The following is a 15,762-nucleotide window of genomic DNA, read 5'->3' as shown; positions in this document are numbered from 1 at the left end:
TGCAGGTTAGAATGTATGACTATGACCAAATCAAGCCTTTAATTATCTTAACCAATTCAAATAGTTGCAAGTAACAATGTATTTCCAGTTCTTATTTTGTCCCACTTTAAGAGTTTTTGCAAAAAGAAAAAAAGATCTAATTATTACATCATTAAGATCTTATGTCAATTAGTAAAATCATATGACATTCATAAGATTTTTTTTAGGGGAGGGAGGACCGATTATTTTAAGAAACTTTTTATACATGTATTTTTATAATTTTTAAATTTTTTTTTAAGTGAAATTCATTAACTCAATTCATGAATGGAATCATACAATTTGAGAAAGAAAAACAACAAACACTCTTGTGAATGATAGGTTTCATCAACACAAAAAAAGCTTTAGCTTCAGCATTAATAGAACATTATGGCACGTTGACAGTTGGTTCTGTCATACGGGATTCTGTATTTGGCGGCAACATGCTATGAGATGGTGGTCCTGCTTATGGGGTCAAATCAAAACATTCCAAAAGAAATATTTGAATGTCAATCTCATCAATCTCATAAGTATAATACTAAATCCCATCAATCAAATCATTTTTTGAGAAATATGAGATATTTAAGTTATACAAGTAAAGAGATTATTCATTGATAAGAAAAAAAAATGTGAGCAGTGATTGGATTGATGAGAAAATAGAATCCTGAGTCGTGAACAGTGATTCGATTGATGATAAAGAAAGAGAATTCTTGGTTCAATTCTCTACCTTAACGATAGAAAAAATGATTGATCAAATTCAATTGAGTCTGACTCATAGTGATCATTTATCAAAGAATGACTTTGATTATCAAATGATTGAACAATCGAGACCAATTTACTTATGATACTTAGTTGGCATTCATGAAAAGTATCTAATGAATTATGAGTTCAATACATCCTGTTTAGCAGAAAGGCATATATTCTTTGCTCATTATCAGACAATCACTCATTCAAACTTCAGGCATATCTGGAATGATTGCAAGTAGAGGCGAATCTAGGGGGTTTGACAGGGGCCCCGACCCCCCTAAAACGAAAAATTGCTATTTAGGCCATTTGGAAATTTTTAAAATTTTAATTTAGTAAAGGTAAAATTGCACTTTGACCCCTTAAAATTATAAAAATTTGATTTAATCTTTTAAAAATTATAAAGATTTAGACTATTAAAAATTAAAATTTCATTTTGGCCCTTCCTAAAATTTTTTTTCTGGCTCCACCCCTAATTGCAAACATTTAATACGATAAGGAAATTAGCTCGAATGGTCCAAAGTGGTGGGCATGAGCATCCACCAAAGCAATGGACAAAAATTGGCAAAAGAATCGAGCATCCACCAACTAGAGAGGACGGAGACAAAATCATCCCTAAAACCACTTACAAAAGCAAGACTAAAAAATGTACTACAAGAGCAAACAAAAACTTCTAAAAGTGAAGACTTATTAAACAATGAAAAATAATTTAAAACAATACGGGTCCAAATCAACTCATGATATCATTTATTATTTTAAAATACTTTCAAAACAAAAACAAATTAAGATGTTGATAAAGAGTCATAAACTTTTCAAGAGAAACTGTTGATGGCCGATGGAGTTTTAATGGTGACAAACATTGTCATTTGTCCATCACAATTTATGAAGACAATAAAGATATCTGTAAAAAAAAAAAAGAAGGCACACGAGTGAATGTGATGAAAGAATTAGCGAGAGGGAGAAAAAGGTGTGGGCAAAACAAAAGAGAAGTTTTTAGAGTTTTTTATTTTCAAAAAAGGCTTGCCACATGTTATAATTTGTGGATGCCATGGGACAATGTATTATTAGTTATCAGAGCCATATAATAAAATTTTTTGATGAAGTTGATTAGGTATTTAAAAAAAGTACCAACTCGGTTAATGGTTTGGCACTGACAACCAATAATATAATGACATATGAAAAATTTTAAAATATATAAATTTATAAGAAAAATCTAAAAAATATTAAAAATAAAAACTATAAATTTAAATCTAAAAAAATATTAAAAATAAAAACTATAAAAATCAAGGGGGACAATCATAAAAAATCTAACCATCATTTGATCTCTGAGTCTATCTATTGTTCTCGTATACATGAATCTCCTTGAGGTTGGTTAGAAAATTGTAGGTTTTTTAAAATTTTTTATATTTTATATGAAACTTTTTATAATTTTCTATTATTTTTTGAATAATTTGAAATAATTTTTTTATAATTTTTTATTTTTATAAATATTTTGCACTTTCCTACATTTTTATAATATTTTAAACAATTTTCTATATTTTTAATTTATATATTTTATTATTTTAATATTTTTAATGTTTCTTGCTTTTTTTAATAATTTTTATAATATATACAATTTTTGTGTCATTTATATTTATAAGTTTTTAATTTTTTAATATTATCAATATTTTTGTGTAAATTTTTAATAATTTTAATGATTTTAAATATAAAATACCAAAATTTATCATGTGACACAATCTTGATGTGCCATGTGGCGAAAACAACCTCCAAAACAGTTATCATTACTTTTTTATTTTTAATTGTAAATTTTAGCAGTTAAAAGGACATAATTGATTAAAATTTTGACATTTAAGAGCTCAATTGACTAAAAACAAAAAGAATTTTTTTTGAAAAAATTCAAGATCTTTAAAGAGTTTTTAGTCAAAAAAATTAATTACCAATTAAATACAAATTTAAGAATTAAAATATAGGTTAATCAAATTATAAATTATTTAAATAGTATCAATTAGTAATTAAAAAACAATTTAAATATAAAACATGAATAGAAAAAACTTTTCATCAATAATATGAACACAAAGGACTATTGAAAAAAAACCCAAAAAATATTAATATTTATCCTAAAAAAATATTTACTGGATTAAAAATTATAAAAAGAACTATTTGGTTTATTTTAGTTTTAATATTTAGAAAATTAATCCCTCTCAAAAGAATAAAACAAAATAAAACAATTTAATATGTGTTTATTTTAAAAATGAGAAATTAAATAGGATAAATTAATGAAAAATATTGACGATATTATTAATTGTTTTTAATTACTTATTTTTTAAATTAATAGGATTAACTTGTTTTATTTTTTCCAAATAACTAATTTACTTAATATTAAATTGAGAAGAGTTAGAAATATTTGAAAAAAAACTATTATTTTAAAAAAAATAATAGATAAATAAAAATAAGGTAAACAACACTTAAGGTCACTAAATTATTAATAAGTCTACGTTTTGAGCACTCAACTTTAAAAAATTACAAAATGATCACTGAACTATTTAAAAGTTTCATTTAAGTCATTGAATTATTCGAAAGTTTATATTTGAGCTCCAAGAAACTTTAAAAAGAAAAAGCTTAACAGCGTAGTATCTTAAATAAAAACTTTCATATAGTCTAGTGGCTTAAATAAAAACTTTTAAATTGTTTAGTGACTATTTTGTAATTTTTTAAAATAAAGTGATAAAAATTAAATTTATTAATAATGCAGTGAGTAGTTTAAAAATATATGGCAACAACTTTTATAATTACTTCTTGTTCTAGAATCAAATCTTACGAGTCAAGTCATTAATAAACACTGAAATTTGGTAGCAGCAGTGCATTGTGGAAGGCAGGAAACTATAGTAAATTAAAAAAAAATGTATTGGGACTGGAAATTTAGCAATTTGGTTTCTCTGCTATTTCTGGGATTTGCGTTGTTTCTGTATTTTCAATTTCACACATACCCATCACCATCTTCTCCGCTTCATATTGATAACATGGCTGAAGACGCCTCCCCAGAATCCATTTACGACTTCAGTGTCAAGGTATTCATTTCTTCTTTTTTAGCAATTTGGATACCCATCCACTAATACTATGTCAATGTTGGGAGTGGGGATTGAATTTTATTTATTTTTATCCTTTAAAACTTGAATTACTTACTTCCCCCAAATTTTGTTTATTTGCTGCTGGGCCTGGATTTGTATTACTGTCGAATTACTTGTTGCTTTACTCTCTGCGTGAATTTATCATCGCTCTTATTAACTATTGATCATGCGCATCAATATCTGTTTAATAAAGGGGGAAAGGAAGTTAAAGCTTTGTTGATGTGCTTCGACTTTGCCGATAGATTTGGGAGTTCACAGGTCAAGGAGTACATCAACAAGTCCGGTATTATACTCGATTGAGGCTTTGTTTTCCATCTTTGCCAAGAGATTTACGAGTTCACAAAGTAGGAGCCTCTCGTGTTGCCTCAACAGGTATAAGCCATGAATGCGGCACATGGTTTCTGAAAAGAAAGCTTATGGCAAGGGTCTTGGCCTAGCTAGCTCAAGTGTTCCCTATAAATGATTTGTATGCCATAGGTATGGGGTTAAGTCCAATGTGTGCAAATTCCTAGTTTGCTATAGTTTTGCCTGTTCAGGCATTTTGAGGCACTGTCATTATGTGAACTCATCAGGACTGTTAGTAGAGTAAGAAAGACAAAACCCCGACCGAAGATAATATTTGACTTGTGTGATATACCCTTTGGTCTGTAAACCTGTAGGGCTCTCGGTAGAACTGAGGCACGTCAACAAAGTTTCAACTGAATAAACTTGATTTTTTACAATCTGCAGGACATTCGTGGAAATGATGTAAGTTTAAGTGAATACAAAGGGAAAGTCGTTCTTATAGTGAATGTTGCTTCAAAATGGTAATCTGCTTGATCAGTTATATGGCCTGATTTTTTAGCATAACTCTTCATCAATGACTTACACTTCATAGCTATTCATGTTGAATATCATTTTTCTCCATTTGGCAGTGGTTTAACCCAATCAAACTATAAGGAACTCAATGTTTTGTATGAAAAATACAAAAACCAAGGTCTGTCATTTGTCATAAATTGGAGACCTTTTTATGTTCTGTCTAATTGCTTGAATTGAAGCTTATAAATTTTATGCAGGATTTGAGATTTTAGCATTTCCTTGCAACCAGTTTGGGGGGCAAGAACCAGGAACCAATGAACAAATTCAGGAAGCTACATGCTCAATGTTCAAAGCAGAATTTCCAATTTTTATCAAGGTTGTAACCATGTATACGCGTACAATCTGTTATGAATTTTTATCTGTTGTTAACGTTTATTGTATTATTCATTCTTTGCTTTTGGATCAAAGTGTACTTCTTTTAGGTCCTCTTACAATCAACAATGTAGTCTATTGAACTACAAATATAGCTTTCCCCTCTATGGCTCTATCTTATCCCACACTACTTATGCCAGCAATATGGTGACCTAGCAGGAAAATAATTAGCCTCCTTAGCATGAAAATGGAACCTATGTCATAACACACAAATGAGTGCACTTTGCAAAACGGGTGTCAATTGATCTACACAAGCCATATCCAATGAGCTGGGTCGGGTTGTGAGAATATGACCGTGACACAAAAGTTTCTCTCTTTAGAGAAGAGTTGAAAGTCGATAAATATGCATACAAACCTATGGTTTCTTATACATCATATCTGACTATTGCAGGTCGAGGTAAATGGAAAGAATGCTGCACCTCTATACAGATTTCTAAAATCAGAAAAAGGCGGATACTTTGGAGATGCAATCAAGTGGAACTTCACAAAGTTTTTGGTAAATAAAGAAGGCAAAGTTGTGGAGAGATATGCTCCAACCACATCACCCCTCAATATCGAGGTTAGAGTTGTTCTATTTTTCTGATAACATTTGATACCTGTAAAAATGTATAAACTCCATTAAATCGTTCCTTGTTACATTTCTCTCTTGCAGAAGGACATACGGGACCTACTCGGATCTTCTTAATTGTCAAGGTATAGAGCTACTACACTCAATATAGCATCAAAGAAACTGTAATGGCATAAATCATAGACTTTCCTCATGTCATTGTCAACAACATGATTAGAATGATTAGTGTCTGGTGGCCTTAGGTTGATGCTTGTTTTTGTCATGCTATCTAAATTGTCAGAACAATATTTGATCAGTAGATAGACCTTTCCTCTCTGTATTTTGGCGTGTTACACATAAATAAATTAATAAATGCGGCCAAACAAATATTGTTCAAGTCTAAGTTCTTTTCTTTGGATTAAACTTTGGATCTGATTATATGACTGAGAGAGTGAACGCCATTATCTTATATTATAACCTTACTCGATATGAACTAAAAAAAAATCAGCCCCATAAATTGACATAATATCCCTGAAAATGTGCTTTCAAAAAGTTTGCACTTCAATTGCAAATTATTAAGTAGGGAAAGGAGGCTGTTTAGTAATGTTATGATTGATGATGGTAATGTGGGCATTAAGTAGAGTTTAGTGCATGCCATGCCAGCAAGATGTAGTGTTATAGGAGGATTTGAAATTCTGTTAATAAGCATGTTTGTATTTCTGTTATTACCGTTGCAGAAGTTAGTTGTTTAGGAGGGAAGGGTTAGTGGCTCAAACGGTGTGTTTTGGCTTTCTAGTTAAATGGTTCGTTTTGGTCTTTAGTTGTACGGTGCGTATGGCTATAATCCAAACGGTCCATTTTGGTATTATAACAGCTGTCTGTTAACAGCTGCTGTAACCGAGTAGCCGTTAGTCAGTTTCCTCTTTCAGTAGTTTTAAGGGAGGAACGGTTGTGCACAGAAAATTTATTCAAGGAATTTGGTTGCTTGTTCTCAAATCTCTCTCTCGTTCTCTTGTTCTTCTCTTTGCTGTTTTTTTCTGAATCCAACCTCAACATGTAGTTACTAATACTAGCTAGGGAGGGAAATAGAAAGGGGGGGGGGAATAAGCAGCTGCTGGAAATTAAGGATGAATTTGTGATTGATTATAATTGAATCAAACCTCAAGCCTGGAGATGTGTGGAGACCACTCTTATATATTAAACTTTCTTGAATCTGCCATTGGCATCAAGATTCAAGATCTTGACGGAAGAAATAAAATATGAAGAAAAAGAAAAATGATGAAAATAGATTGTTTTGAGAGAAATTGAGTATTATATTTTCTCGGACAAACTGAATATCAAGCTCAACATGCTTCGTTCAAGCATAAAGCACTGGATGGGCAACAATTCCAATGTAATAGAGTTATCCCTTCATTTTGTCGAAGACCAACACATTAGCCAGAAGTATGCTTGCCATCGTCAATTGAACTAGCCCAATCAACATCGGAGAACCCCAAGAGATTGAGTGGTGAAATTGATTTGAACAATAGCCCATGATTGATATTACCTTAAAGATATCGAAGGATTATTTCCACTGCCCACCAGTGTGAATCCAATGGCTACTATGTAACACCCCAAAATAAAACATAGGAGTTTTAAGGGTATTTTAGGAATTTTAGCCTATATGAGCTCGAAATTTTGTAAGGTTGGTACTCGATAATGTTTTCGACAATGTTTTTTTATAAAGTTAAGTCAATTTTTGAAAACAAGTTTTAAATGCCTTTAATTTTAGAAAAGGGATTGATTTGTAAAAGGGTCAAAACTGTGAGTCTTTATGAAAAATTAAACCAATTTTTTAAAATCAACCTAATAAACCCCCATTTCTCGTTTTTCACGAATGCTTCTTCCCATCTCCTTAGTGTTGCCGTCCCTTGCTATCCCTCACTTTCTCAATTGATTTTTTACTCTCAAACTATAATTTCCAAGCATTAAACCTCTCTAAATTGTCAAGAAATCACCCAAAAATTTCATCAATTTCATATCTTCTCCGCTTGTGGCTTTTTGGATTTGCATCGAAAACTCGTTATTCTTCTTATTAAAGGTAACCATTTGCATTCTCATTAGTTTTTAGTGTTATTGGGTCTTTGAAACTGAATTCTTAATCGTTAAATCGCATGTTTTGATTAAAAGTCAAAAATTAGGTCTTTAATGGTGAATTCCGAGTTTGTGGATAAAAACTTGGTTTTAAAGTGTTTTTTCAATTAGTTTCAACCTAATTAGAAGCTTTCTAAAGTAATTTTGAAGTTTCGTCAATGATTTCTTGGGTTTTAATGAATTATTGTTGTAATAGTCAAAACTTGTTGAAAAATTTCAATACATTAAAAAACGTAATTTTGTGTAGTTTAAAAATTGAAAATTAGTCGTAGATGAATATGTAAATGAATGAAATTCGTTTTATGCAAAAAGATTAAACGTAAACTGAGTTATTTGAATTTTAAGTTTGTCGTGCTAAAGGTTTTGGTTGGAAAAGAATGCAGCTTAGGCTCGTGTTTGTAGCTGTTTGAAGAGAGTTATTGACTGATTGTTGACTAAATATATGTGTCGTTTGTCTTGTTGAAGTGTCGAAGTCGATAGGACCTTCAACGAGTAGAGATAAAGGCAAAGGGAAGAAGCTTGTTTAAGCTTTCAGCTTTTCGGCAAAAGCGAATATTTCAGTGAGTGTTTTAGAATCACTGCTTGTAGATGATTCGTTGTGTATTTGAAAATTTAGAGGTTTAAACCTCTACTCTAAATTTCGAGTGTAAGTGTTCTTCTATCTATGCTAAATATAAGATAAATATGTTTGTGAATTGTGATAAAAAGAATTATGATGTGATGAAATATTAACATTTTGTGATAACTGTTGTGACGGTAAATATGAGTGTATGTTATTCATGCCATGTGACCGTGTGTATAATGTGCTAATGATTTGATTATGCGGTGAATGTGCAAATAATCGGTAAGTAATATTTGATGACATTATGAATATTTTGGCCTTATAACTTACTGAGACCGTTGGATATATTTGACATGCCATAGGATTGTGAGTACTCACTTATATGTGTTGTGATATGTGGGGCACTGAGGCTCAGAGATAGTTTTGGAGAGATAAGAGAATGTGAGCCAAGCTCCATTTATTAGGATATGTATGTGTGGTGTGCTAGAGAGCGTTAGCTATATATGCTTTGCTTATGGGATATATTTGGTTTCATGAGTCTATTTGTGATGTGTTGGAGATCCGTGTATCCGATGAGTGGTGATAGAGTCCATTTAAAGTTTCATAAACTCAAGAGCCAAGTTATTATACACTATGACTAAATATGATTGTATGTAATTATATGTGCTTTTATGTGATTGATATGTGTTAATATATATATGTATTCCTAAATGTTTGTATAAATAGAGTGTAATGGAATATGACTAAATATATGAATTATGGCACTTAGTTAATTACATTTTGGGAACATGTTGTATTTTGTTTTGTTGATGCATGGCGACTTGTTTGCATAATGGTTGTTAGGGAACCTGAGGATCAAGATCCGACTGATGTTATTGCAGGTACTTTCACTTTGCGATCTATCCTATTGTTTGCCTTAGTTGATTTTGATTCTACATATTCATATATTCTGTGTGAATTAGTTTGTAAGTTAGGGATTCCTGTAGAGACTATTGATATGAGAATGACTGTAATTAGTTCATTTGAAGATAGTTTTTTTGCGAATAAGGTTTATCGTAGGCGTTCTCTTATGATAGAAGGGCACGTTTTCTCTGTTGATCTCATGGAAATACCATTTTACGGATTTGATGTTATTTTGGGCATGGGCTGGTTAACTGAGCATAAGGCTAAGGTAGATTTTGAGACTAAGTGAATTACCTTGAGAAATAATGATGGGTTGGAAATTGTTGTTGGCGAAAGATCGGGTTTTATGTTTAATATGGTTTCGACTATGAAGGCTGAGAAGTTGATGGGTAAAGGTTGTGAAGCTTATTTTGCCCATGTGATGAATTCAGTTAATAAGGAATTGAGAGTGTAGGATATTCAAACCGTTAGGGATTTTCCTGACGTGCTTCCTGAGGAGTTGTTTGGCTTGCCGCCAGAAGAAAATGGAGCTTGGAATTAAATTTTATCTTGGTACTGCACTGGTGTCTATTGTGCCTTATCGCATGGCACCAAAAGAGTTCAAGGAGTCAAAAATTTAGTTGTAAGAGTTGTTGGATAGATGGTTCATTTGACTGATTGTATTTTCGTGGGGTGCATCAATTTTATTTGTTAAGAAAAGGATGGTACGATGCAGATATGTATTGACTATAAACAGTTGAATAAGTTGACTATTAAAAATAATAATCATTTACTTCGAATTGATGACTTGTTTGATTAGTTTTGAGGTGAAACGGTGTTCTCGAAAATTGATTTAAGGTTTGGGTATTACCGATTGAAGGTAAAAGAGTTGGATATGTTAAAAACTGTTTTTAGGACTCTGTATGGGTATTATGAGTTTTGGTGATGCCGTTTGGATTAAGTAATGCCCCTGTTGTGTTCATGGATTTGATGAACCGAATATTTCATTCATACTTGAATCAGTTTGTGGTTGTTTTGATAGATGACATTTTGGTGTATTCTCGTTTTGAGGAGGATCACGGTAAACATTTAAGGGCGGTTTTACAGATTCTTTGGGATAAACAGTTATTTATAAAGTTGAGTAAATGTGAATTTTGGCTTAAGTAAGTGGCATTTTTAAGTCATGTGGTTTCAGCAGAAAGAATTCGTGTGGACTCAAAGAAGATTGAGGTGATTTTAGAATGGAAGCCGCCTAAGAGTGTTATTGAAGTTCGTAGTTTCTTAGGCTTAATTGGTTACTGTTATAGATTTGTTGAAGGGTTTTTCCTCATTGCTACACCCTTAACAAAACTACTTCAAAAGAGTGTGGTATTCGAATAGACTGATGAAAGGTAGAAGAGTTTTGGTCAGTTTAAGGCAGTGCTGACAAAGGCACCTATGTTGATTCATCCAGAACCTAAAAAAGATTGTGGTTTATAGTAATGCTTCGTATACAGGGCTCGGTTGTGTGTTGGTGCAAAAAGGTAAAGTTGTGACTTATGCTTCAAGGTAGTTAAAGATACATGAACGAAACTATCCTACTCGTAATTTGGAGTTGGCTGTCGTGGTGTTTACGCTTAAGATTTGACAGCATTATCTTTATGAAAAGAAGTGTGATTTACACTGATCATAAGAGTCTTAAGTATCTCCTCTCTCAAAAGGATTTGAATTTAAGGTAAAGGCATTGGATTGAACTTTTAAAGGACTATAATTGTGTGATTGAGTATCACTTTTGGCAAGACGAATGTTATTGTTGATGCTTTGAGTAAGAAGTCGATAACGGAATTGAGAGCTATGTTGGCGCGCTTGAGTTTAGCTAGTGATGGTGGTTTATGTGCTAAACTTCAAGTAAGACCGACTTTGTCACAGCAGATTAAGGAAAAACAATCATTAGATGGGGATTTCCTAAAGTGGATTCGATAGGTTGAGTAAGGAATTAAAGGGGATTTCCATGTAGACGACGATGGTATCTTGAATTTTTGAGGTAGATTGAGTATGGTGCAAGATGTGGATTTAAGGTAAGCGATTCTTACCGAGGCGTATAGTAGTCCTTATGTTATGCATTCCTGTAGTGGAAAGATGTATCATCTTCTTTGTGAGATTTATTGGTGGTCAGGGTTAAAGTGTGATGTTACAGATTTTGTGGCCTGGTGTTTAGTTTGTTAAAAGGTGAGAGGTAAACATCAATTTCCTCCGGGGCTATTGCAACCTATTGCGATTCCTAAATGGAAGTGGAAAAGAATTAATATGGATTTTGTTTCGGGTTTATCATTGACTTCGTCGAAGAAGGATTTGGTTTCAGTTATAATTGATCGATTTTTGAAGAGTGCACTTTTCCTAGCAATGTGTACCAATTATTCGTTGCAGAGGTTGGTGGAGTTGTATATTACTGAGATTGTTCATCTGTATGGGGTTTCAATTTCAAATATTTCTGATAGGGATTCGAGGTTTATTTTAAGGTTTTGAAAGATTTTGCAAAAGGCTTTGGGATTGAAGCTTACTTTCAGTACAACTTATCATCCCCAAACTGATGATCAATCGGAGAAGGTAATTCAAGTGTTAGAAGATATGTTACGAAACTGTGTGATTAAGCTTAGTGATAGTTGGGAGTGATATATGCTCTTAGCAAAGTTTGCTTACAATAATAGATTTCAAGTGAGTATTCGCATAGTATCGTTTGAGGCGCTGTATGGTAAGTATAAGTGTGTTATTTATGCCATGTGATAGTGTATATAATGTGCTAATGATCTGATTATGCGATGAATATATACAGATAATCGGTAAGTAATATTTGATGACATTATGGATATTTTGGCCTTGTGACTTACTGAGACCGTTGGATATAGTTGGCATGCTATAGGATTGTGAGTACTCGCTTATATGTGTTGTGATATGTGAGGTGCTGAGACCTAGGGACAATTTTGGAGAGATAAGAAAATGTGAGCCAAGCTCCATTCATTGGGATATGTATGTTTGGTATGCTAGAAAGCGTCAGCTATATGCTTCGCTTATGAGATATGTTTGACTTTACGAGTCCATTGTAATGTGTTGAAGATCCGTGTATCTGATGAGTGGTGATAGAGTTCACTTAAAACTTCATAAATTCAAGAGCCAAATTATCATATATTATGACTAAATATGATTGTATGCAATTATATGTGCTTATATGTGATTGATATGTGTCAAAATGTATATATGTATGCCTAAACGTTCGTATAAATAGAGTGTAAAAGAATGCATGGAATATGACTAAATATATGAATTATGACACTTAGTTAATTACGTTTTGGGAATATGTTGTATGTTGTTTGGTTGATGGATGACGACTTGTTTGAATAATGGTTGTTCTAGGCATTTACTGAACTTGTTAAGGTCATCCACTCTATTTTATTCTTTGTAGAGAAGTTGCGTTCCCAGTATAAGCGGTGTGCCCATCAAGGGTTGATCCAAGCCATTTTTTATTCATTATAGTAGGTGTTTTGCTTATTTTAGTTTTAGGGAATAAAAAGGTAATGTGGTAGGCATTTGTATTGATTTTGTTAAGACGTATTTGGGATCATTTGGATAAGGTGTATGTTTGGAAGCTTACGAACTTGGATCTGGTGTTTGGTTTATTTTTTAGACGTTTTGATGCTTATATGACTAGCTGAATGAAGCATGATGTGTGGGGACTAAGTTTGAATGGTTTAAATGCTTTTATATGCTGAATTTTTGTAAGTAGTAGAGGTATCGATATTAAGGTTTTTGAAATGATACCTCTGTATTTTTGAAAGTGCAGGGAGTTAGAATATCAATTTGGTATCGATACTTTGACCCGAGTATCGATACTCAGGGTGTATTTATCGTTACTTTGCGAAAGGTATCAATATTTTCTAACGTTTTGAAATTTGGCGAGAAATAGAATGCTAGTTTGGTATCAATTTTTCAGGTGGTATCGATACCACTTAAAGGAAATATCGATATCATATAGGCGGTATCGGTACCTACGTAACATTTTTGGGAAAATCTGTTAAATGGTTCTAATGCATAATTAATACCTATGATGTGCTATTTTTTGAATATTTGGTATGATTTATCAATATAAAGTGAATGTATGGTTTATAATTCATGATAATGCTATGTTATTATTGATAAAAAAATGTATAAGAAATAACATGTCATTTAGATGAACTAGTAGTGAGACGGTGGTGTGGCATCTCGATATTCGATTTAGCGTTTAGGCCAGGTATGGGGTGTTATATGCTACATGTATTGGCTCACCTTGTGAACAACAATCTTATGTCTAGCCTTATAAGACACAGATTGCAAGGCTCTGAAGTGCTTCTATAACTTGTAGCATCTTCCAAGGATTGTCCAGACAGTGTAGAGGGTTTAGGGGTTGGCATACCATTAGCGTAGGCATAGAATTTGTTTTTTATATTATGGTTCTTTTTAAAAAATAAAATCTTCCACATGCTATCTCTTATTAGATGCATACATGAGATATTATGTTAATCTCTAGTGAAAAAAAACCTTAAGTTTGCCTAATTTCTTTAAAAAGAATTGCTTATTAAGCTGTTGTACAATTTGGTTTACATGGTGCTGAGAATAGCCTGTAAGGGTGATATCATTGATATAAAAGCTAACACAAACAGACAAGTATCTCCAATGTGCTTGCAAAATAGTGAAAGATCAACTTTTGAAGAGGTGAACTACAATGAATGAGCCATGATATCTAATAGCTTCTGAAACCATGCTTTAGGTGACCATAGATGACCTTGTTGAGTTTACAAACAAAATAGAGGTCTACAAAGAGCATTAGTCTACTCATATTTTTTTCGCATTTGTTTATAACTCGTTTAATTATTTTCTTTTGTAAATGTTGTTAAAAATATTAAATAAATAATTTTCAAAAATTAATATTTACTATAATTAAATAATACAATGATATACAATATTTAATTTTTACTAATATACCAAACAATTTTAGAATATAAATTTAATATTTATAAAATCCTATAAAAAGTGAATATTTTAATTTTTTTCATTTACCAAATAATAATTGAGTAAATAGAATTGTTATGACAATTTACACAAAAATTAGTTTTTTTTTTGTGTCATGGAATGCAAATTTAAGATTATATTCCTCTCGTACTAGGGAAAGGTCCTCTCAATGCTCTAACACCCACACCGGATATGGATCGAACTGTCTCACGATGTTCTAAACCCAGCTCACATACTGCTTTAATGGGCGAACAAACCAACCCTTGGAACATACCACAACTTAGGCGGCGAAGAGCCGACGTCGAGGTGCTAAACCTTCCTGTCAATGTGAGCTTTTGGGGAAGATCACCCTGTTATCCCTAGAGTAACTTTTATCCGTTGAGCGACAGCCCTTCCACTCGGGACCGTCAGATCACTAAGGTTGACTTTCGTCCCTGCTCGATGGGTGGGGCTTGCAGTCAAGCTCCCTTCTGCCTTTGCACTCGAGGGCCAATCTTTGTCTGGCCCGAGGAAACCTTTGCACGCCTCTGTTACCTTTTGGGGGCCTACGTCCCATAGAAACTGTCTACTTGAGACTGTCTCTTGACCCATAGGTCCTAACAGAAGGTTTGAATTCTAGCTCTTCTAGAGTGGTATCTCACTAATGGCTCGGGCCCCTGGAAGGAGGCCTTCTTCGCCTTCCACCTAAGCTACGCAGGAAAAGCCCAAAGCCAATCCTAGGGAACTTCATAGTGTCTTTCTGTCCAGGTGCGGGTGGTCTGCATCTTCAGAAACATGTATATTTCACTGAGCCTCTTTCCGAGACAGGCCAGATCGTTATGCCTTTCGTGCGGGCCAGAACTTACCCGACAAGGAATTTCACTATCTTAGAACCATTATAGTTATGACCGCCGTTCCTCGGGGCTTCGGTCACCGGCTCTCCTATCATTAAGTCACAATTTCCTTGACCTTCCGACAATGGACAGGCGTCAGCCCTTATACATGGTCTTACGACTTTGTAGAGACCTGTGTTTTCGGTAAACAGTCGCCCATGCCTGGTCACTGCGACCCCCTTTGTGAGGAGGCACCCCTTCTTCCGAAGTTATGGGGTTATTTTACTGAGTTCTTTAGAGAGAGTTGTCTCGCGCCCTTGGTATTCTTTACCTACCCACCTGTGTCGATTTTGGGCAATCTTAATTTTTTTCAATGATTAGTATTAATCAACTTCTAAAAATATTTCCTCATACAAAATTAATATCTCAAAATCATTTAATCAATAAAAATTGATTATTGCATAAAAATATTAATCTATCACAAGAAAAGCTATTGTCCTATTTTTTAGCGATTAATCAATAAATTTTGAAAAGAAAAGAAGAGTTGTTACCAAATTAGAGAAATCCACTTGAAGTTATTGAAAATTAGATCAATATGTGTACAATTTTAGAGTGTGTTAGAGAAAATAAGAAAAATGATAAATGTTGAAAGACAAAAGATTGAGAGATTTTTAAGGTTTGATAGAT

At 32.9% G+C, this 15,762-nt stretch overlaps 1 protein-coding gene across 4 annotated transcripts; it reads left to right on the top strand.

The window, feature by feature from the left end:
* Positions 1 to 3,568: 3,568 nt before the first annotated feature.
* On the top strand, positions 3,569 to 13,074 carry LOC107913385 (probable glutathione peroxidase 2). 4 transcript variants are annotated; one of them, XR_005917513.1, is made up of 9 exons: positions 3,569 to 3,827; positions 4,617 to 4,693; positions 4,802 to 4,863; positions 4,943 to 5,061; positions 5,509 to 5,676; positions 5,770 to 5,810; positions 8,263 to 8,357; positions 9,203 to 9,240; positions 12,681 to 13,074. XR_005917513.1 is itself a non-coding variant. In XM_016841961.2 (8 exons), exons 1-6 carry the CDS (start codon positions 3,660 to 3,662, stop codon positions 5,800 to 5,802), a joined length of 627 nt encoding a protein of 208 aa, XP_016697450.1. In that variant the 5' UTR covers positions 3,569 to 3,659; the 3' UTR covers positions 5,803 to 5,810; positions 9,203 to 9,240; positions 12,681 to 13,074. The 4 variants fall into 4 exon arrangements, 3 of the variants coding, with proteins under 3 accessions (XP_016697450.1, XP_016697471.1, XP_016697444.1); XM_016841961.2 differs by lacking the exon at positions 8,263 to 8,357; XM_016841982.2 differs by lacking the exons at positions 8,263 to 8,357; positions 9,203 to 9,240.
* The last annotated feature ends 2,688 nt before the right edge of the window (positions 13,075 to 15,762 follow it).

Source organism: Gossypium hirsutum, chromosome D08 (assembly GCF_007990345.1).
Source record: "Gossypium hirsutum isolate 1008001.06 chromosome D08, Gossypium_hirsutum_v2.1, whole genome shotgun sequence".
Lineage (NCBI taxonomy): Eukaryota > Viridiplantae > Streptophyta > Magnoliopsida > Malvales > Malvaceae > Gossypium > Gossypium hirsutum.
The sequence above is the reverse complement of the archived record's forward strand: the minus strand, read 5'-3'. Positions and strand labels throughout refer to the sequence as shown.

What these genes read in the sequence shown, in the direction of transcription:
- LOC107913385 (XM_016841982.2), top strand. Translation starts at nt 3,660, where the DNA reads ATGTATTGGGACTGGAAATTTAGCAATTTGGTTTCTCTGCTATTTCTG. An exon ending in TTTACGACTTCAGTGTCAAG is followed by an intron (nt 3,828 to 4,616) that starts GTATTCATTTCT and finishes TACAATCTGCAG; the next exon opens with GACATTCGTGGAAATGATGT. An exon ending in AATTTCCAATTTTTATCAAG is followed by an intron (nt 5,062 to 5,508) that starts GTTGTAACCATG and finishes TGACTATTGCAG; the next exon opens with GTCGAGGTAAATGGAAAGAA.